A 22,544-nucleotide genomic window follows, 5' to 3' on the forward strand; every position below is an offset into this window, starting at 1 on the left:
GAGCTTGTTTTCATTTTTTGATAACTGGCATGATGTCTTTAACTTTCTGAGCTAGGGGTACAGTGCATGCTGTAACTTGCTATTTGGATGACACGAGAGTATCACAGTCCTATTTGAAATGTAGGGAGGCAGTCATATGAAGAGTGAGCACTATGTTTCATGCTAAGCATCTATTAAGTTAAGATACCTGCTTCTTGTGTTCCAGAGGCTTTTCCGTGTGTCACTTCCACTCAACTATTCTAATCAGTGATTTCAGAGCTGAATGCCGCTTTGTTTAGCGTAGTATTACTAGGTGCAAGAAACCCTCAGTTTTCTTTGTTTGGTGTTGGGAAACAAGACACTTTCTCTGCTAGTGTCTCTACGTATCTTAGAGGGCAATGAGATTTTCTTTTTCCCTGGTCTACCTGGCACAAAGGTCTGTTTCTTGTCAGCTGACTGGCTGATTTCACTCTCAAGCCAGCTCTTTCATTACATAGCATTTTTCTTTGTAGCTTGAAAACCAGCAGGAACACTGGCTGGCACTTAACTGGCTTTCTGGCAACTGTCGCTGCGCAGATCCAGATCTTCTCATTGAATGGTTAATACGTTAATTCCCTGTTCAGAACTAAAGTCCAATAAAAACTGAAAAGATCTGTGAGCGTTCAGAAATGTAGGGAGCTATTAAAAGTGAGTGTTTTTCAATTACAGAGGATGCAAGAATACTTCCTGTAAACTTCTTGTCTTACATATTTAAAAAGTTTATAGTGTGCTGTAAATAATACTTGTATGTTTAATTCAGTTGGAATTATTCATCCTCATTAAATATAGCAAGCTAGTTGTGTTTTTTTGGGGATTTTTTTTTTTTTGCATTGAGGCCTGAAATTGTTTGGTCTTAACCCCTGCAGTGTAATAATGTGAGATAAATATGTGAAATCTCTTTTACACAGCTATAAGTAGTTCTTCTTCTGATGACAGTGATGAAGGAACAGATGAAGAAATAAAAAGTGAAGAAAGTGACATAGAAGAGAGGACAGAAATGGTATATTCATGAGCTCCTTAACTTAATAGAATTTAAACATCTGTATTTGAAACTCTGGAAAATTTGAAGTAGATGAAATACAGGCCACATCTGGTTATTTAGCTGGAATTAAAAGCATAATTTTCTTACTCTTGATGCTTACTGTGGTTGAGTTTTTGAAAATTATAGATGTCATACTCTTGTAGAATTCTTTGATATTAATCTAAAAATACAGATTTGTTTCTTTTCCTCTCTTTCTACGCGTAAGGCTTATGTGGAGAAAACATAGCAAACTAGATTATCCGGATTGGTGGGTGCTGTAAACTTACTAGTTTATGCAGGCTGGACAAATCCTAATAGCGGCAGGATCTTTCTGGCTTTTGTATTTTGCTGTGAAATGGGCATGTCTACTCTGGTCTTAAATTAAAATGTAGAAGACTGACTTAAAGAAAAAACATGTGTTTTCTCTACATTATCGAAAAGAAAGTACAGCGTAAGTGGTTGTTTTGAAGGTCTGTGGCATCTAACTACCACAGTGTGGGTGATCTGAAGTAGCAGAACCTAACAAATTTCTGTTCGTTCTTTTGTGTTAAATACTTAAGCGAATACTAGATTTAAAAATAAAAAGTTTTAAAAAATGAATCTGCAGATGACTTCACAGCAGTATTGTTAAATTGCTTACAGTAAGGCTGCTATCTACTTAAATATTTACTATATATATTTTATTTTTGCATGAGAACTTGATTGTTATATTGTATCCTGACTATGAATACTAGTGAAAAAGAACTTCAGTAAGCACAACCAATATATTGTTTCTTGCACTGGTCTGTTGTAGAAAGAAGAACAAGACACTCACACAAAACGGGACATGGAAGAAAGAGCAATAAGCATAGAAATTCCTGAAGTCTTGAAAAAGAAGCTTGAGGAAGACTGTTACTATATTAATAGAAGAAAACGGGTATGAAATAAAAGCTATGAAATGAGTGTGCACGGCAGGGTGGGGAGGGCATCAAAAGTAGTTCCTGTGTGTAACAACTCCTGTTTTTTTGAACTTTATTGCAAAGGTGAGCTTAGACAGTATAAGGAAGAATAAAAGGAGTGTAAGGAGCAGACTTCTCTATAGCTAAAACAGTGAATTGTCATTATGTTTCAGAATGTAACATTTCAGCACCCAATAGTGTTTTAGAGTGCAGATTGCTTTTTTTAAAGCTGGAAATGTAGTAGGCTTGTTCACCTGACCGTGTTTTTGTTTCTGCAGATGTTTATAAAGGATTGATCAAAAATGCAGTTTAAGGGTTCAAATTAATCACTCCTGAAACAACTTCATGCAATAGAGACTTATTAAACTAGTCGGTTCATTGCGAGCTCCTGTTTTAGCTTGGTATACTTACTAATTGTTTTTGTAAGATATTAATTTGTTGTTTCTTTTTCAGCTAGTGAAGCTTCCTTGTCAGACAAATATAATAACTATCCTGGAGTCATATGTGAAACATTTTGCTATTAATGCTGCTTTTTCAGCCAATGAAAGATCTCGGCACCATCAGATGACTCCACATGCTAATATGAATCTTCATTACGTGCCACCAGAGAAGAAGTAAGTAATCTTTAGTCCAGCGCTATTGTCACAAGAAGAATGACCTTGCATTCTGTGTTCTGTTTCACGGCTGTTCACTTCTGTGAGCTTATACTGTGATGTATGTCTATTTATGGGGCTTAAAATATTTGACAGATACCTATAGTACAGTAACGCTGACAATTTGTTTATCAGTGAGGGAGTCCCTATATCTGAAAAGTCATTATGCAAAAGCTTCAATATCTCCTTTAATCATGTAAGTTCTTGTGAATATTGTGACCTGTTTTGGAAGAATGTGTTGCTATTGTCTATGTGAAGAATTTTTTGAGCACTGCGAGAGTATTTGATGTGAGAATTCCCTGCTTAAATAAAACTGAACAGGTTCAAATTTTATAAAGGATTAAAATTTTTATACAAACACATAGAACTCCAAGTGCAGGTGATTTTTTTTTTTTTAAATTGACATACCATCTTAAATCCTAGAGTCAATATGTATGGAAACAATGTGTGTAGTAACACCAATCCTGTTTATTAAAATTGATTGCGTCTTAGTTGCTGTTTTCTCAGCTGAGCTGTATATTCTTCTACCATGCTACAAATGCAGTGTGTTAATCTTGTGTGTTTGCAGTGTGGTTTGGTTTTGTTTGTTTTTTCTCTTATGCTAAAGATTCTCAATATTAGATGAGACTGCATCCTTATCTAAGTCTACACTGGGGTGAAGTCTTGTATTTTATCAAAGAGAAATCTTGACTTCCGTTACCACATTCTATTTCAATGGTGCATAATTATGCTATTCCTTGCAATATTTTGGTCTATGTGAGTGTCTTGGTTTATATTGATGTCATTCATTATTTGACAGATTAATGATACTTTCCTTCTTTGTAATATAATCTCCCAAACAGGAAGTTAGATGAGACATCAGAAATACGAACAGAAGGTTGTACGCACATTATGATTTTAAAGGTGTATGTTTAAGTGACTTCCTCAGTAAAGAAGGTGCTTTAATGAGGAAAATGTGTATAATTTCAGTGATCCATTAAGTAGGAGAGATTCAGCTGACAACTTTATTGTATTGCCCTTACTGCTCTAACACAGAAGGTAATTGACCTTCTCAGATGTGATAGGAGACCATCATGTGCAGAAATTCTGACCCAATTTATATATAGTGGTGGGTTTTTTGTTTGGTTTTTTTTTTTAAAAAGCAGTAGTTTTAGCAGGTGGTATGGAATGGTAATATGAGGTATGGAATTTCTAACGTGGGTCATTGTGGCAGAATCAAGTTACTGTTACCATACACATATGTGCACTTGAGACGCGAGAGATGAATACCTTCATAGAGGTGAGAGGTGTTGGAGGTGGACTGGACTCAGTGTTCTTGGTTCTGCTTGTAACGGCAAATCTGCTCACCAGCTAGCACTGCGAGTCTTTTACACAAGCCCAAAACTGAAATTCCTAGTAGCCTCTAAACATAGTGCTTTGGTTACCAGGAGCAGGCCATTGGAAACTGATCTCCAATGCAAATGTATCTGGTTTTGTTGATTCACTGGACATCTTTTAAGCACAGCCTTAACTGCATCTTAGTGGCTATAGATCAAATTCTGCATATGCCTTTTAGACAGAGATTCAATCTATAGCGTACTTACTTTTTTCTGGCAGGTGCCTCTTTTTTGAGCCTAGTGAACTTAGTTTTTCATGTAAGCATTATTTTGCTTTTCTAACAACTTTTACTGTAAAGTAGATTTTATTAATCCAGTAAATAGTAATACAACAGAACAATTGTATAATTTTGTTTGACCTTATTAAGCAGACTTAATTTGTATTTATGTGAAGTTAACAACAGCAATCACTGTCTAAGTGTGCTTTTAATCGCTCATCATGACTTAGTGATGAAGTCAGCATACCGTAGTTAAGACGTTAATAACCTGTATTAAAAGGGAATTTCCTACAACTACACTGAAAAATTTTGACATGCAACTTTGAAATTTGTAATCCTTTTTTTTCTCTAGTGTTGAGCTATGTAAAGAGATGGTGGATGGGCTGAGAATAACCTTTGACTTCACACTTCCATTAATTTTGCTCTATCCTTATGAACAAGCTCAATTTAAGAAGGTGACTTCATCAAAATTCTTTCTTCCCATCAAAGAAAACTCAACAAACACTAACAGGTAGGTTGGGTATACCGAGTCTAATACTGCTTATCTCCTGAGAAAAATGCAATAGAATGTGGTTAAGTCTTCAGAATAGGATGATTTCTCACAGACTTTAACTTAAAAATTGTCTTGATAAAATGTTGAACTTCTCTGTGAATTGCTTGCCTGAATTCAGAAGTCAGGTTCTGAATGTCTATCTGGTTAACTTCAAAAGGGGGTTGTACTGACTGGTGTAGAGTTACGCTGCAACTTTGTGGGGAAAAAAAAATTCACATTGAAATGTAAATTTGTGTTCAGTAGCTTTTAAATTTTAAAATAAATATACTTCTGGAAAATAGTATTTAAAAGAAGGCCTCATCGCTTTGATAGTTATTGGGGAGACTGTCTAATCCGAGTAAGTATTTAACAAGATCTGTGAAACTAGAAGAATCTCTTTTGGGGGAAGAGCCCTGATATCTTCACTTCTGTAAAGCTGCCTTCATTGCCTAGAAATCAGGAGGAGCTTTCCCCAAGTCCTCCTCTGTTGAATCCGCCAACGCCTCAGTCAACCGACAGCCAGCCTACAACAGGGGAGCCAGCCACGCCAAAAAGAAGAAAAGCTGAACCTGAAATTCTGCAGTCGCTGAGACGTTCTACACGCCATAGCTCTAACTGCGACAGGTTGTCAGAAAGCAGTGCTTCCCCACAACCTAAACGACGGCATCTCGAGACCCCAGCTTCTATGCCAAAGCTCTTCTTGCACCTGGAAAAAAGTAGGTTTTGCTCTTTAAATTGTTGCTCTAAACAAGATTTTTAAGTCCTGTTCCTTTTTTAATGTCATGTGGACTGTGAACTAAATGATTGCAGTGGGAATTCATTACTCTTCGTATCAATTATTTATCCCTGAGGCCTTATACCAATGGGAGAAATACAAAGCAATATTCTCAGTACTTTGGTACTGTATTTCTCAACAGAATTCAAGGAGCTGCTTTTCTGTGAGCCTACTTTAGGATAGCATTTATTGAATTCCAGTGTTTAAGACTTTAAACATTTTAGCAGTAGGCCTTAGTTATATTTAATGGCTTGTAGTTCCATAAAACAGATAACAAAATTTTACTTCTGATTTCTTCTGTTTTGTTTTTCCTTCTCTTTTGAAGAAACCCCAGTCCATAGTGGATCATCTTCACCTATAACTTTGACTCCTAGCAAAGAGGGGAGTGCAGTTTTTACTGGTTTTGAAGGTAGAAGAAACAATGAATTGAACGAGGTAACAGATTTTTGTGCTACTATCCTAGATTCAACGATTAAAGGTTTCGTGGACCTCAGAGTAGGGCTATGTAAGAAAAGGTTTTGTTTATATTACTTCATCTTTGATTTTGAAGTTCTGTACAGACTAAATTATTTATGGTGCTATAAAGACTTCATAACCAACATTTTCATGTTTTATGTTTAGGTTTTGTCCTGGAAATTGATGCCAGAGAATTATCCACCAAGTGATCAACCACCACCTCCCTCATATATCTATGGATCTCAACATTTGCTACGGATGTTTGGTAAACTGATGCAAAACTCTGTGCTCAATCAAAATTGCTTTATTTGTTTTCTTTTTTTTTTCTTTTTTTTCAGTGACCGTATTTGTGTGATTTTCTGTTTGCTTTATCACATTTAGTTTTATTCTTGGAGAAATGTACATTTCAATCTACTGAAAACTCTTAGGCTGTTCATAAATTTGGTTATCTTTTACTGGCTCTGTAAGTCTTCATTTAACAAAAGCAAACAAGCGTTACTTCCAATACACTATCAAATGTCACTAAACCAAGCAGCATTCACTTTCTCAGCATGTTTCTTTTTAGTAAGGCTTTGAAAGATCACTGAGTAACTTGCAAAGAAAAGTGGAGGCTGCAGGGAGAAGAAATTTTTATATTATTATTTTCTGTATAGTAGATAAAAGTAATTAGAAGTTGCTTTTGCAAGAACAGGTGTAAACGTTATTTCTTTTATTTACAGTAAAGCTACCAGAAATACTGGGGAAGATGTGCTTTCCTGACAAAAACCTAAAGGCTTTAGTAAAACACTTCGAAATGTTTCTGAGGTAATGTGACACAATGTACCACAGCAGTGTTTGCATTGTTACATAGATCTAAGTGTCCTGGAATGACAAAGGGTTTTTAAAATAAGATGTTCATTTTCTCTAACTACAAGAGTGTGATGAAATTAATATAAGATTTTAATAATAACAATTTGAATAAAGATTAGTATAAGATTTTTGATTCTGTAATTCAAATTGAAGGGAACCTGAACTCCCTACTTAAATTTTTCATAAACACAGTGATAGAGAACTGAAGTGTAAAAGTTTGTTTGCTAGTATGTGTAGAATGACAAGTCTGACTTGGTTAAGAAGCACGTTTTATGAAGAAATACAAACTCTGCATTGTTATTTTTGAGAGCATAATCTGAGAGTGTTGATGTTGCATCGATATTAGCAGGGGGAGAAACTTGTGGCTTAGGACAGGGTTTTTAATTACGGTAGTTTTTTTAAAGAAAAGACTGTCCTAATAGAGTTTTAAACAGAAAGGTTTCTCTGTTACGCAATGTAGCGGCTTGTAGGGGCACCCAAACTCTTTCTGACCACGCTAGCTCCATGGCTGGAGTCAGTATGGTCATACCTGCACCATGATCAGCTTTGTTTGTCAGGTACTCTAGTTAATATCTCTGCATGACACTGTAGTGGTAGTTAGATATCTAGTGTGGCACTGTATTTTGCAGCATCGATACAGTGGAAAATAAATTTGCCAAGGAAAACTTAGAAGAGAGAATGTTGTAAATGGTAAACATCCAGAACAAATGTGGAAGTCCTAACTTAATTTTGGCCAAAGACTCTTAAGTATCCACATGCTGAAAAGTAACATAATGTGGCATTAGCATATCAAAAGTCCTGTTAGAGATCAGGGAGATGAAAACTTTAAAATGCTTTTACTTTAATTGTTTATTGAAAATAAAAGATGTCTCAAATGTTGAAGTTTCTACAATACAAAATTCTTCTCTTGAAGTATTTAATTTTTAAGTTTTTTTACTGATTCCTTTTTACATCTCTATTTTGTCGGATCCTTGTTAGTATTCAAAATATCTTTAAGTTAAGCAGGACAGCATTAGTGCTTATCGTTGGAAACCTATTTTTGCTTGGAGTGAATAGGGTGCTTAACTCACTGTGGATCAAATCAGTTTTTATCAGACCTCTGCCTGTTCAGATTCTTCTGTGTTGGCCAGAGCAGGTCTCTACTCTTCAGCATCTTAAATGCAGTTTCTTCATACCCATTCTATAGATGAGCTGTGGTGGGGTGGAATAGAAGGAAGGAGGAAACGTGTCCCTCAGCCCCCATACAAGTAGGGAGGTGATTAAACTGAAAGTTCTAGTGGTTGTACCCGTATATGTCTTATTTTTTTCCATCTGACCATCTTGTTGAAATGTGTAGTCGTCTATAAATAGAAATAATTAAAAAAAAAAAAAAATCAGAAGATGTTTCCACATCAGCATTTTTAGGTCAGATCGAACTGTGCTTTTGAAGGAAATCTCTCGGTAGTTCCCGCTTACCATGCTTTGTGTTGCGTTGCAGAGTGCTCTGAGTACACAAGCTGGATTCCTTTTGGAAAACACTTAACCAGAAGTGTGCTCCAGTACTAGGGGGCATTCAGTCCTCAAGACCAGACTACAACTAAACCAAAATGAGCCCCCCAAGGCAAGCATAGTGTGGATATCTCATATCTGATACACAGCCCTGGAATATTTTGTTGTGTTTTTTTCAAGTGCTTCCTAAGCCAGTTTCATTTATGTTTTGCTGATGCTGTTCTCAAGGTTTCTTTTCTGTGCTGAAATAATGGTTTCTGTGGTTTTGTCAGAACTGATCAAATTGAGAGCCTTCCTGAAAAAGCTTCCAGGTTAGTTACTGCTGTAGGAAGCATTTGATCTTAGGTAGCTTTGTCATAGATGTTCTTCTTAAACTAGTTTCCTTACTGGATATGCTACTATTCAAATAGGTAACATAGAAACCAATGCAAATTATTAGTTGGTTTTTTTTTTTCCCCAACATGTATTCACGGGGCTTTAGGATGTCTTTCATTTGGGTATTTCTTTCTTTGTCCCATATGTCATTGAAAGTGGTCAAACAATTACATTTTCTAGCAACTTGTTCAGACTTGATTTTTATCACAGAAATGCTTCTGCATTATCCGTTTCTCATCACAAGAGAACTTGAGGCTGAGGTGACATCTTGTACTAGTTCTTCAATTTTCATGTTCTGCCTTTTCCTTTTTGGGAATGAAAGGATTAGTGGATCTTTATTAAAAATATTTTCTATCAGTTCTGTTCTGGCTTACCTTTTGAAAGGTAAGAACTGTCCGACACAGTCTGTATGCATTAGATGATAGCAGCCAGTTTACTTAAGACTGCCTAATTTCTTTTAGTGAATTGGTCTTGAGTGACAAGGTGAAGTACTCTCCTTTTCTTTATTTTTCTAATAGTAGGCAAGGGGTTGAAGCTGTCCGCATCAATAAAACCGTTTCTGAATCATCTTTGAGTTCTAGGTCGAGTAGTCCAAGCCTAAGTTGTTCATGTGTTTTTAAATAAAACTTTCATGTAGTACACAACTGATTTAGTTCTGGCATAGTTAGTGATTTAATTTTGAATTATGATTTTATGGCTAAAATTTACAGTTTCATTTAACATTTGTACTATTAATTTCACGTGGGCTGAGAAACTGAGACATTTAATATAGCACTTTGTCTGGAAGCTTGTTTTATTGAGCTTACTCAGTACTTGATAGATGCATTAAATTCACTTTGAGATATGCTACGTGGGTAATATTTTCCAGTCATGCCCTCAGATTGCTGCTAGACAAGATTGATCTTGGTTTCCCAGACAACATATATTTTTAAGGGCTGTATGAAATACATCTTTGAGGTTCATATTAAGTAGAAGCTGTACCCTTTGTGCTTAGTGCAGCTTTCTACAAGCATGCATAATGAAAATTTCTTCATGGAGAACATGAAAGTTGATTTCTCAATTACAGAATTCGCAGAAGTAAGGAAAATTAGTTTCTCAAATTAAGTACAAAACTCTTAGTCTTCAAACTATTTAGGTCTGAAATAATTCATAATACTTGCAGAAGAATAACAGTCTGAAACAGACTTTAGTGACAAACTTGCCGGTTGGTTTCACTGAATTTCACTTACAGTTTGAGTTTAGTCTTCAGGAGCAAGCAGTGGAAGCTAACACAGTAACTGGTGCCTACTGACTGGTAATCTTACTAGCAAAGGACCCCTGATTAAATCTTCCTGCCTCTTCGTAGTTTTTGAGATAGAGTAAGTATTGCCTTTTAACCAATTCCATTATTTGAGCTGTATTTTTAATAAAATGCTGTAAGTGCTGTATTATACGACTTCTCTGTATTGTGAGGTGCCTAGCATGCCTCCAGATGCTGCTTAAGTGATGAGAAATGATAGGCAAGAAGGTGCCAGTTTTTGTTTTGCCATTTCCATTGATTTGAACGCAGCCTTGACTTGTAAAACAGTTTTGGGATCAGAGCGGTCACTTCTCAGGACTGTTGACCAATAGGAGATACTTAAAAGTTAGGAGGATAGAACATGTCTGTTTTTAGAATAGCAAGACCCATCTTCACTGAGGTAATTTCAGTCAATGTCGTTTGCATTTTGGGGAAAAAAAGCAAAACAAAATGGTACAGCACTTCAGAAAGCCATAGGTATTTTGACTTTCATGAAATACAGAAGAATGAATAAGTGATGAAATATTTCTAAAATAATGCTTCTAAAAATTCTAATACACTTTTCCAGATGAGGCCAGTATGTAATATTTCAGATTGTGTTGTGGTTTAACCCCAGCCAGCAGCTGAGGATCACACAGCCACTCACTCACTCCCCCTGCCCCGGTGGGATGGGGGAGAGAATCGGAAGAATACAAGTGAGAAAACTCGTGGGTTGAGATAAAGACAGTTTATTTCAATTATTAAAATAGTAGTAATAATAATAGAATATACAAAGCAAGTGATGCACAATGCAATTGCTCACCACCCACCAACTGATGCCCAGCCAGTCCCTGAGTAGCAGCCCCCTGGCCAGCTTTCCCCCAGCTGATGTACTGAGCATGACGTCACATGGTGTGGAATATCCCTTTGGCCAGTTTGGGTCAGCTGTCCTGGCTGTGCCCCCTCCCAGCTTCTCGCTGGCAGGGCATGAGAAGCCGAGAAGTCCTTGACTAGTGTAAGCACTGCTCAGCAACAACTAAACCATCGGTGTGTTATCAACATTATTCTCATCCTAAACCCAAAACACAGCACTGTACCAGCTACTAGGAAGAAAGTTAACTCTCCCCCAGCCGAAATCGGGACATGATGGAAAACTACATTCTTAATGGTCAAAGACTTCGGTTTTGTTAAAAACCCACTGGTATTTCAAACTCAGTATATCCTATAAGTTGTTTCTTCATTTTAGATCTCATTTTTTTTCTGATGTTTTACAACCTGCTTGTATCGACTGTGCCACTCTGTTCCATGGGTAGAAAACCATATTTTAATACAGAAAACCAGTATTTCAATACTGTTGAGTATTTTATGAGAAGGAAGCCAAATCGGAATGTGACCAAATTAGAGGGTTGTGATAACAAAATGTGTATATAGAAAGATGACAAGTTGTTTGAAGTAACCTTAAGAAAGAGATCTCTGGTTTTGATAGCACAGCATTTTTTGAGTGTAGTAATTTTATTATATGTAATTGCAGTGGTGAATTATGACCACTAGTCTGTGCTAATGTGCAGTTAATGAGGTTATTAGTGGCTTTCTGAGAATGAAAAAATGAAGCGTTGCACATGGTGAATGGAATAGAAAACATCTCTACTTAGGTTAAGTTGCTTGTGACAGAGTTCCTGCTCACTGTGACTTTAAGTTGCAAGATGGCAACTGATTAAAAATCACTTTTTGAAAGATCACAAAGAATACAATTGTACTACTGTTTCTTACATTGATTAGGGCTTTTCTATTTGCCTCTCAATTTTGGGATTAACTGGTTACTTGACAAAAAGTACCTGTGCAGCATAGCAATTGTGGCATACTAGAAAACCTTATGGATTTGGAGCCTAAATGTGAGAAAATCAAGGTTCTGAGTGTAAATGGACAGGTGTGGGTTTAGAGGCACAAACAGGTAAAGGAACTTTTTTTTTCAAGTTTTGAAACACTTTGAAACGAAGGCATTCTGCTTGCACAGTGAATGTATATGCCTTATTTTAGGGCGCTACTACCATTATATTTGGCGTTTGCTGTATTCACTGAATGGGTGGAAAGGTACCTGCCATTTTGGTTCCTCTCAAACTTTTAGCACCTTTATGTTGAACGCTTTTTAGTCAGTGAGTACCTGGTATTGTACAGGTTCTTATTTTCAGTAGGCTTTTGTTGTCTGGTTGGTCTGCAGAATCTGCTCGTGTGTGCTTATTGTTCTTGACTAAGGTTTGATTGCTGTGCCAAAAATACTTCCTGAAACTGCACCATGTGGATCGCTTGTCTTCCTTCTGCTTAGCAAATCATCAGGTGCCGGGGTATTTGAATGAGCATATTCCTAATCATAATAACAGAGGTTTGGGTCATGCATCTAAAGTGAGAGGTGGCCCAAAATATTTTAAGTGTGTTATGGTAGCTTTTTTAGAAGGCAGCTCTAGGAATTGATTCTGGGATCTGTGCTGGCTTTGCCAAAAGTGGGTCTTCATCCTCAAGACCAACTAAGGACTCCTGCATTGAGCTCTTGCAGGACTGTTTTCCCAAAAGTTCTACTAGAAGTTACCACTTTTAATTTTCACTCACTCAGCCTGATTTACCAGAAATGTTATTTTGGCAGCTTGGCATCTTCAGAGTTCTCTGCACTTGCCCTTTAAAGGCCAAGGAAGATGATCTCAGTTTCTCTATGTGGATGAGTAATAAGAGTCCAGTCAACAAAACAAGCCTGTTTGTTCCTTTGGCATGGTTCTTGAGACACTGGATATCAGAATAAACATCTGAAGCTTTCCACTTCACTTGTTCTGTTGGCTGCATTGGGGTTATGATGAACTTTGTATTGGCGAGCTTTTGCCCTGAACAGCCTTCCAGATGGAGACATGCCTGTTAGTTGGAGAGGGAAGGCGGGGGGGCAGATGGTGTCGTATGCTTTTGTATGAAACTAAGCCTTTTTAGGTTTCAAATCCTGCATTTGAGTAGTAGTTTCGGAGAGGAGATAGCTTCTTAATCTGCAAATGACATTTCTTTTGATGAGGTGACTCACAGAGTTAGGACCCATCATGCTCTTTAAGCAAATTCCTTTAGGTAGATCATTACAGTTGCCTTTCAAACAGCATCTAGCCCAGGCCACTGATGTCATCAAAGCATCTGCTTACATTCTAGAACTCTGTAGCAAAAGTGTGTAAGATGTCACCTTCCTGGAAACTTTTCCTTTTAACTCTGTATTCTTATACCTTCATGGCTAAGGTTGTCCTTCTTAAAATTATTAAGGTTTTCCTTTGTAATTTTCACACTTTTCAGGATGTCCCTGAGTTTATTGATGTGATGGTAGCTGTCGTTTAGAAGAATGTTGTTCTTCATGCAGAGACTGTTCAGGCAATAGGTTGTGTTGATGCTGCCAAGACAAGGACGTTTTCGCTACCAGATGATGCTTTTAAAGCTCGTATTAATTCAGTGACTCTGAGAAATGTTCCTGACATATATATGTCAAGTGGCCTTTTAATGTGGATAATGATAGCTCTGTGCCTCTTTTTGGTAGATCTGCCTGTGTAACTCTCAGCCAGATGGTAGTATATTTGTGAGGCTATTGCTTGGAGTCAGCTGAGGTAAGCTTGCTTACAGACTGCCACACTTGAAGATCAGAACATAGGAATTCTTCAAGCTAGGTTGCCCACGTGTCTGTTTCCCTTGTCTCCATCCCCTCTAGTCCTTTCTGAAGTGTTGCTCTTCTAGGAACCTGTGGTAGAGAGGGAAATAGCTGCATTGTGCCACGTTACCTCTATGTTCTGAGCACATGTGTAAAGCATAAGTATTCTTTTTGTGGATTCTCATGATGAGAAAAAAGTGTGCAGTTTTACATCAGGATGTTTGTGTGGACTGTGCGTCTCAAAACTCGGTTACTCATAAGCAGCTTCACTGTGTAGGTGTACGCATATGAACTCGGTAAAAAGTATAAAAATGAAAAAGGCAATAATGCAAGAGGTGACTGAATTTATCAGGTTTGTAAGTGAAAAGTAATGAATTTCTGAATAGCTAAATAGCAATGTGCTTTCTGATTTATAGCTGAACATTGGCTCTGCTTGCTACGTACAGCTCCCTCTGTTTTTAAATCTTGGCTCATGACTTGCAGGTGCCAGTGTAATTGGTCTTTGTGCTATTTCAGCTTTTCCAAGAGCAAAGCATTAGTGAAATATCCAGTAGCTAAGAGTCTTATGAGACTCCTAATATTTCTGTGCCAGCTTTCTGCACTGCGATGTAGTTTCAATAGAAAGCAGCTTCAGAAGGGCCACTGCTCTTTGTATACAGATACACAAGGGATGGGGACAGAGGCTGACCTTGTGTTCTTTTGCCTGTTTCCTCCCTCTTCTCTGCAGAAAGTAACTTGTATTTGCTAGCTCTGGGGTATTTTGCTTTTCACAACCGTTATATTAAGAACAGAGAGATGTACATTTGACTGCATGCATTCTGCCTGCTTTTTTTTTTTTTTTTGAGTTGTAGCTGTGCCACAAGCATCTCAGCTAAAATTTCTCATCTTTACTAGCTGTCACTTTAGCTTGCACCAAACTGGCATTTATGACTGATCTTAAGCAAAAGTCAGGAAATTTGTAAGAGAAAATGAACCTGTTTCTCATTACTTGCCCTTAAAATTCTTGAAACTGTCAGCTACCCAATGTCCTCTGAACATTCCTTTGTTTTACTGATGTTCTTTTAAAACATACTCCCTCGTGTGATCTAGCACTTGGTACTGTGTTTTACGGAATGTTATCCAATGACACTAAGAATCTGATTGGCCCTTGCAGTTTGTTTATCTCTTGAAGTCGTTAACATGTGTTAATGAAGAATTATTAATCAAATGCCATTTGTGGCTCATCTTAATCTTGTGCAATCTAAGCATGTTAAAAGTTAGACTCAAGTCTGTTAAGTTTTAGGCCTTATCACACTCACTTCATACCCACCCCGCATATCCCAGAAAGTGATTTGTAACTAACTACAGTCAGAGGTCATAGCAGTTGATGACTCAGGTATTTTATTAGCTTCTAAGTTGCTATAATTTCAGTACTCTTTTGTAGTGGTTTTCCTCGAGTAAGGTGTGCGTGTGTAGTGCAAATGAGTGATGTGTTTCAGTGAAGGTTAGGAGGATCTGATCGTGTGAATTGTTTTTGTGTTATACACGTGTTATAAAGCATTTTATAAAGTATTAGATCAATTTATGGCCTGGTAAGCCTAGAAAAGTAGGTGGTGAATGGTTTTAATGACGAGGGCTAGTAAATCACTAAGTAGTGTGGTTCAAACAGTGTATTAATAAATATTGGTGGTTTTAATCTAGATTTGTCCTATTTTTTTTTTAGTTCAAGGAAATAAAACTTTTTTTTTGGTTCATTCTTTTGCTAAAGTTTAACTAATTTGGATTCACTGCGTAGTAGTTCGTTGCATTGACTGTGAATGTCTTTTGTTCTTTCAGGGGAAAATATTTCACTGCTGTTTTTATTTCATTTATTTAAATGCCTTTATTTCTTTGAATAGGAAATTGGTATAATGCAACTGTAACGTGCTGTAATATTAAAAACAATTTTTTGATTTAGCAAAATAGTTTTCATAGGATTTTTTTTCTAAATTATATCTCAACCTTAATTATATAATCCTTTTTGCTTTGTGCTCTTTAATGAAATTGGAAGCTGCTGTTGGACCCAATGAGAAACTAGCACAGTATGAATACTTACAAGTAAAAAGTATGCTAAAGTATTTAATGCACTTAGGATTGCGTGAGTGAAGATGATGTGGAACTTTAAATTTACTTAGCTCTTACACACTTATTATGATAGCTTATGTGGTGTCAGTCTGTGGCAGAGCCAGTTGGATCCTTGCTTTAAATACAAGAGAGATCTTTCTCCCTTTGGCAGTACCTGCCCAGCTGAATATTGCCAGAAATTATGTGCTTGATTAGACACGGTTATGGGTCATGTAATGGAGCCTTTTCTGCTCAATTCCTTAGGTAATGTTTAAAAACAAAAACAAGCTGCCGTTTGATCTTCTGGAAGTGTATTAGTTGTCCAGCCAGTTCAATTGCATGTCTTAAACCTGTAACATTTTACATCAGAAATGACCCTAGGTCCCTCTAATTACTGTTAATTACAGAATTCCTGTGAAATAAACAAGTACGGAGGAAGTTGACAAAGTGCCTTCTAAATAAATGGTGACACACTGAAGGATTGATTTCTTCTAAAAAAGCTTGTATTTCTCACTGCTTTTCCTAGAATTAGTAGGATGTAACCAGTTAGTTATTCCTCCAGTTTAGCACTTGTTTGATGCCCATGTTACGTACAAGGATTGTATGTGTGTGTTTGTGAAAAATCAACCTTTGTTCACTTATCTTCGTGTTTGTGCTGTAACCTTTCTGTATGAGCTCTCAGCAATTAAAATATTCCTGATTAAATTTAGATTGCCTTATATAGAGACTCTTGTCAGTATTCTTTGATGCTTTGGCTTTCTTAAGATCAAAGGACATGCCTGGTTCAGGCAGTGTAGCTGTGAGTAAGGTTGGAGAAACGCTATGGTTTAATTGCATTCACCTGTACATTTTTTTTAATTTGGACTTTCTATGTCCAGAGTATTGTTTATGCAAAACTGGTATTTTTAGCTTCCAATAGTGAAATAATTTCCCTAGCCTTTCGTTCTTGAGAGAAACCAGATTCTGCAAATGCCATTGTTTCCTGTTGTTTCCATTGCTTCTTACTCTAACTCAAAACCTGTAGCTAACATTTTGCCATGTTTATTGATGCTGATCTTTACTATCCAGGTATTTTTGAAGGTCTATGAGGTTTGGTGTGTTTTTTCTGAAGAACGGTTTGTTCGTGTACTTCAGGGTTTCAGAACAATCTTGCCCTTTTGCCCCCATTGGTATACCTGGTATCTTTGTATACCAAGGGAAGAGCAGAGAGCTTATAGTCGTTTTAGCTATTTGTTACTGGTGTTAGTAGCAGCACTGTTTATTTTCATTTTCAGTCCTAAACCAAAGAAAGAGTTGTATGTTAGCAGAGCAGGAAGACATGATAAAATATTGGGTGCTTGGCTGTTTGAATAATATTTGAAGACCAGCTTGCAGAAATCTGAAATTAGGGAACTGGATTTGCAAAGGGTGTGCGTTTGTCTTTGAGAGCCATATTTAAATCAGATACTCATGAGGGGTGGAGACCCTAAATGCACAGGCACATGAGAGAAGAAATCATAGCTTTACTTACCTTAAAGGATACACTTTGAGTTAATGGTTACTGGCCATTTGTATAAGATACTGACATAGTGATAACTGAAAATCCTGGTTTTTGACATAAATAAAGATAGTATGCTGAGCAGGTGACTGGCAGAAGTTGCAGAAAGATCCCTTCACTTTTCTTTCTTCTGTGATAGCTCTTTGCATTCTTTTCTGAGTGTAGCTTCAACTTTTGGATTTTTTTTTTTTTCATTGAGCTTGAGCAAATTTTTTTAATGCTATTTGGATTTGAGAATGATAGGGGAAGGCTGTTTCTCACTATGTAAAACTTGTAAAAATAGGGCAAGCCTTTTGTATGCCAAATTTTAAAGTGTGTTAATTCTTAATTCCCAGGATGTAGTTTTGCTGAGCTTAAAAATTAATTTGAAAATAGCTTTTCTCTTAAATGTTTCATGTTCTGTTCTTTTTTTGGTGTGCTTTCTTCTCAGGTTTTTAGCAGAATACCATGATGATTTCTTCCCAGAATCTGCTTATGTAGCTGCATGTGAAGCCTACTACAGTACTAAAAATCCTCGGGCAATGTACTGAAGCTATTAATAAAGATTAAGTCCTACTATATGTAGCCCATGACAATGCTGTTTTGCCACGTGGCTACAAGATGAAGATGAAAAAGGGATTAAAACAACTTCTGGAGCTGAAGAAATAGGGAAATAACTTCTGTGATGGTTGGATTACTTAGGAATGGAGAACTTCTTTTCAGAGGTGTGTATAGACGGCGTTGTGAGTTGCTTAGAGGATTGAATATAACTCTGACTCCAGGTGAATGGAGAAGCCTTGTTCAGACTTCTAATGCATAGGACTGCATAGGACTATTAAAGAGGAAAGGAGGCAAAAGCAGATGCATTAGCAACAGGACATTTTCATGAAGATAGATCATCATGCTGTGTTTCATTTTAGCTCAACCTCTCCAGCCTGAGAAATAAGACTTGACTACACAGTTACATGAAGAGAATGCATAACTGGTATCTTACGGATTTTTTTTTTCCTCACAAATTGCACTTCATTTTGTGGAACTGTCATGATAGAAAAGATTGCTTAATGTAAAGGTGCTTTTGCTGGTTGGCTAGCATGACATGTGCCTCAAGAATGACTTTGTTGCTTGAATGAAAGATGTGTTGTTTACTTTGCATTTGCAAAGGTGTATATAGCTCTTTTCATGGTAAGGCTGCCAGAGTTCCAAGGAGAGCATACGTTGCCAGTGATTCAACATTTGCCTGGCAAAAAATGATTTCCAGAGCCATTATGAAAGAACAGATTTTCTACAAGTAAGCAGAGAAATCAATAAAGTGATGGCAGTTTAACTGGCAAACGCTTCTTTTCTTAATAAAGTTTACAGTGGCTGCTGTGTAAATGTGTGATTTTGACTGTCTAAAACGTCTTGTTTGTGCTTGATTAGTATTTTAGAGATTGCTAAGTGTGCTTATTGTGAGAGGTGGGAGCATTGACAACAGGGAGAGAAGCCCTTTCTGTGTCATCGGGTTTTCTTCTACAGACTTGAAGGATGTCTCTTTAGACAGTTTTAGCTCTGGAACTAGGAATTCAGTGACAACTGAGTTCCTAGAAATCTGAAAACACATTCAGTAGGAATTAATTGAAAAATAATTCTTGTTCTGATTGTCATCAAAACCTTGTCCATGACTTAGAACTCTGGCCTTCAGAATCCTCTGCTATGTCAAGATAGACACAGATTTTAAAGGCACTGGGAGAAAATAGGACTCGAGGCTCATGGACTGCTGCATCAATCACTCTGTAATCCTTCCTAGTTCAGAAAACTTCCATTCGAACACTTACCTGTAATGCAAAACTCAACACACGCCTCCCAGATTTGCAGAGACTAGTACTTAGGAGGAATCATCTTTCAAATGGAAATGGCAAGCTTAGTCTAAGAGGCCAAACGAAATCTGAAATCTACTGTTGATGTTCATTGTCACTCACTTCTCAGAGGGTACTGGTGTGTTAAAGCTTTTGAACTGAAAAGATAAGGATTGCCTTGGTTTTAGCAATTTAGGTTCTGCCTTTTAGAAAAACTTCTATAAAGAGTCTGTTAAACTTAATGGTTGTTAAACGAATGTTTGGCATGGATGCATGCAAATTTGGTGATCGTTATTTCTAATGAGTACCATTTAGTAGTACTACTCTTTTTTAATGCATTTCTGTTGTACCAAAAAAACATTTGTAAGCTTTAGTCCTTCTCAAATTACAGAAGTTTTGAATCTCTAGCAGAATCAAAGTACCTCAAAATCCTCTTTGCAAACATGTTTCAGTCTAGGTTTAGACCCTGTTTTTCTAAAAAGACAATTCAACAAAATACTAATGACTATCTAACGAGATTAATCTTGGAATACTGCCTGAAACTCCATCCTTAATCCTTTCTGTTGCAGAAATGTTAGAGTGTGTATAACATGGCAAATCTGGTTTTGTTCCACTGTTGGTACCTGTGAGTAGAAGGCAAGTTACTAACAGAGTTTAAACCTTATTTTGTGACTGTGTTTTAACTGTTAAAATGACAATTTCTGCCTGCGGGGGTTATTTAACACTGTTGGTATTGCCTTGTCGATATATTGTGATGATTCTCAAAAGACAATGGGGGGGGGGGGGTTTTGGAGGGCCCCGCCGGTCTGAAGGTCCAGTCAGTGTAGTCTCTATGCAAACAAACTTTTATGTAAAATTCTCTTGAAGCTGCTATTGGATATAATATTACAAACTTGCTCTCATAACGACCAAAAAAACTTTTCTCAAAAGTAGCACCCTTTTGCGTTTCTTGACACTTTTAATTGACATGACTTCCCCGGACACTACCTCTTTGAATTTAAAACGTTTAGGTTCGTATATTCAATTATAGTAATGTGCATCTTTGACATCCCCTTCCCTACTGTCACTCCTCTTCTACTGCTTTCCTATTTTTATACCTGATTTTTTTTTTTTTAAGCTGAAGCAGTGCAAGGGACTTGCAAAAACTTGAACCAGATTGTGTAAGAGGGTAGTTCTTACTAGTCTTAAAATATGTAAGGACTTACCAGCGTGGCCTCCAAGATTCACTTTGAATGGAATGTTCAAGGGCTCCCGTGGCTAGGGGAAGCTTAATAGTACCGTTACACTGCTGATGTGAATCTATAACTCTTTGAACGTCCTTGACTGATTACATTTTTGATGGGATTCACATCCATCTGAACTGATGAAAGAGGTTTCTGCACTTAGCTGTTTGTCGTTCGTTGGTCGCTGTTTGTAGAGCTACTCATATCAATGTTTTCTAACCCAATTCAGTCAAAATGGCTTAGGTTAGCTGAAGAAATGTGAAAGGCTGACTGAAGCAGGCTAGGGAGCGTTCACATGGGCGAGTCTGCCGGCAGACTTCAGAGGCTTCAGGAGCTGAGCTGAGAAAGCAGGTTAATGGGCAGTAATAGTTTACGCTGGCATAGCTGTTTGCATGACTCATGTGTGCTCTGGTTCCAAATTAGGGGGGGGGTTGTTGGTGTGTTTAAGGAAACTTTACCGGTGTGATTATAGTGCGTACTTAAACTGGTAAATCTCTCCGCTGAAGGCAAGTCCTTGCACTTGCCTTCAAGAGTAGGCCGCTCCAACATGAGGTGTGGTGTAGGGTTTTGAATAAGACCATTCCTGGGAGAAGGCAGAGGAGAACAATCGCAGCCTGGGATTAGAAGCAGGTAATGCAGCTGATGTGGCGCGTGAAGTGTGCTGCCGTGTAAGTACCTGAGATGCTCGGTCTGCACAAATACTACTAATTTCAGTACCTGCTCTGACTTTGTCAGCGTGAAGGTACCCGAGTAACTTGCCACTATGCCACAGAAGTATGAAACTGACTGTAGGTGAAGTGCTTTACATAGATTGTAAAGATTACCACAGAAGACTATATTAAGAGAATATAACTTTAATATTCTTCAGTTTTATTCCTAATTTTAGGCTTTACTTTGTGCCTATCAAGCTTCAAAAAAAAAAAAAAAGCTGTTCTTTCATGTGCACTCTCTGGAGTTGCTGCGTTGCCTTTCATTTTGCTACTGTGTTGCTGTGTTTTTCAAGCTCCATTTCAAGCTCCTGTTTCAAAGCTCAGGCTCTCATGTAGCGTCTTCCTCTGCTGAGATGACCCAGGCAGATGTGACCAAGTGCTAATTTAAAGTATGTTCCCTGTCCCGTTCTGAAAGCAAGCTTATGCAGATGTTAGGGTTTCACTTGGCATTTGGTGTGGGCTAACAGCGTGCGTGTGGTCAGCCGTTAAGTCGGAAATATTTAGTGGGAACTTGTCAAACAGCAGTGCGGGATGACTTTGCTCTGGATTATGCCAAGAGGAATGTCTGCAGTCAAAGAGGAAATAAAAGGCTGATTGGAAGTAAAAAGCTGTTACTGCTTTTCATGTTTGCATCATAAAAAGTGTTGTCAAGACATTTGGGAAATACACTGGGGAGATTGTTATTGGAGTTAAAATACGTATGTATATATTAAATCCTTCATTTCTTGAAAATTATACATTTTCCCCTCTGGAGTCTTAAGCGTGTCTCCCAAAAGTATGTAAGCTGGGGTGGAAATAAGCTTTTCAGGGCAGGGGGGAAGGAAGCAAAGTGTATGATCCTTACCAGAGTCTCGAGTCAAGCCTTTATTGTGGTAGCTAGCTGTACAAAAGCACAACGCTGACAGCTCTTGGACAGCCAGCCACATCTTAACTTCTGGCCTGGTGCATGTTTGATCGCTTTTAACTTCTTGACCTATTACCAGAGCTGGAAAGCAAGTTTGCACTTCAGGGCGCAGAAACTCTACTCTAAATTCAAGGAGAAAATGCCAAATAGCCGTAATGCAAGCATACTTAGGCCAAACGCATCAAGAAATATGTTTTTGTCCTGTGTACTCCAGAATCTCCTTTGTGATATGAGGTGATTGCATTTCATTGCATTAACAAGTCAAGTTACCTATTTATTTTTCTGTGTAAGTACATCTCGGTGGAATGAGGTTCCCTGGAACAATGGTTCTAGATGGTATGTTACTTCATAATGTGTTTGACCATAGTCAGTACAACCTCGATGTGTTTACATACTCAATTTTTTCACTTGCTTAGGAAACAGTGCATTTGGAGGGATTTTCAGCTTCTTGTATAGCTGCATGATTTTTCTGTATGAAATTAGTGAATACAATACTTCTACAGTCAGAGGTACCAATGCAGTGTTTTCTGCCTCAATTTTTGGTAGTTTTTATTTCAACATCACCACCCCACCCCCCCAACTCCCAAATTAAAGTTTGGAATATATATTGCCTCGGGAAAATGCTATCAGCAATGACTGAGTGGCAGATGTAGATG

At 37.5% G+C, this 22,544-nt stretch overlaps 1 protein-coding gene across 1 annotated transcript in view; it reads left to right on the forward strand.

Moving 5' to 3' along the window:
• MSL3 (male-specific lethal 3 homolog (Drosophila)) overlaps nucleotides 1–18,586 on the forward strand; it is a 32,715-nt gene extending 14,129 nt beyond the window's left edge. Inside the window, exons 2-10 of the mRNA XM_009333396.1 lie at nucleotides 926–1,018; nucleotides 1,833–1,955; nucleotides 2,431–2,591; nucleotides 4,577–4,735; nucleotides 5,210–5,472; nucleotides 5,857–5,966; nucleotides 6,153–6,252; nucleotides 6,707–6,791; nucleotides 17,668–18,586. Of these exons, the coding sequence (XP_009331671.1) occupies nucleotides 1,016–1,018; nucleotides 1,833–1,955; nucleotides 2,431–2,591; nucleotides 4,577–4,735; nucleotides 5,210–5,472; nucleotides 5,857–5,966; nucleotides 6,153–6,252; nucleotides 6,707–6,791; nucleotides 17,668–17,767 (1,104 nt within the window). The 5' untranslated portion in view covers nucleotides 926–1,015 and the 3' untranslated portion in view covers nucleotides 17,768–18,586. The remainder of the gene's footprint in view (nucleotides 1–925; nucleotides 1,019–1,832; nucleotides 1,956–2,430; nucleotides 2,592–4,576; nucleotides 4,736–5,209; nucleotides 5,473–5,856; nucleotides 5,967–6,152; nucleotides 6,253–6,706; nucleotides 6,792–17,667) is intronic.
• Nucleotides 18,587–22,544: the final 3,958 nt, after the last annotated feature.

This window comes from Pygoscelis adeliae, unplaced genomic scaffold (assembly GCF_000699105.1).
Source record: "Pygoscelis adeliae isolate BGI_AS28 unplaced genomic scaffold, ASM69910v1 Scaffold69, whole genome shotgun sequence".
Classification (NCBI taxonomy): Eukaryota; Metazoa; Chordata; class Aves; order Sphenisciformes; family Spheniscidae; genus Pygoscelis; species Pygoscelis adeliae.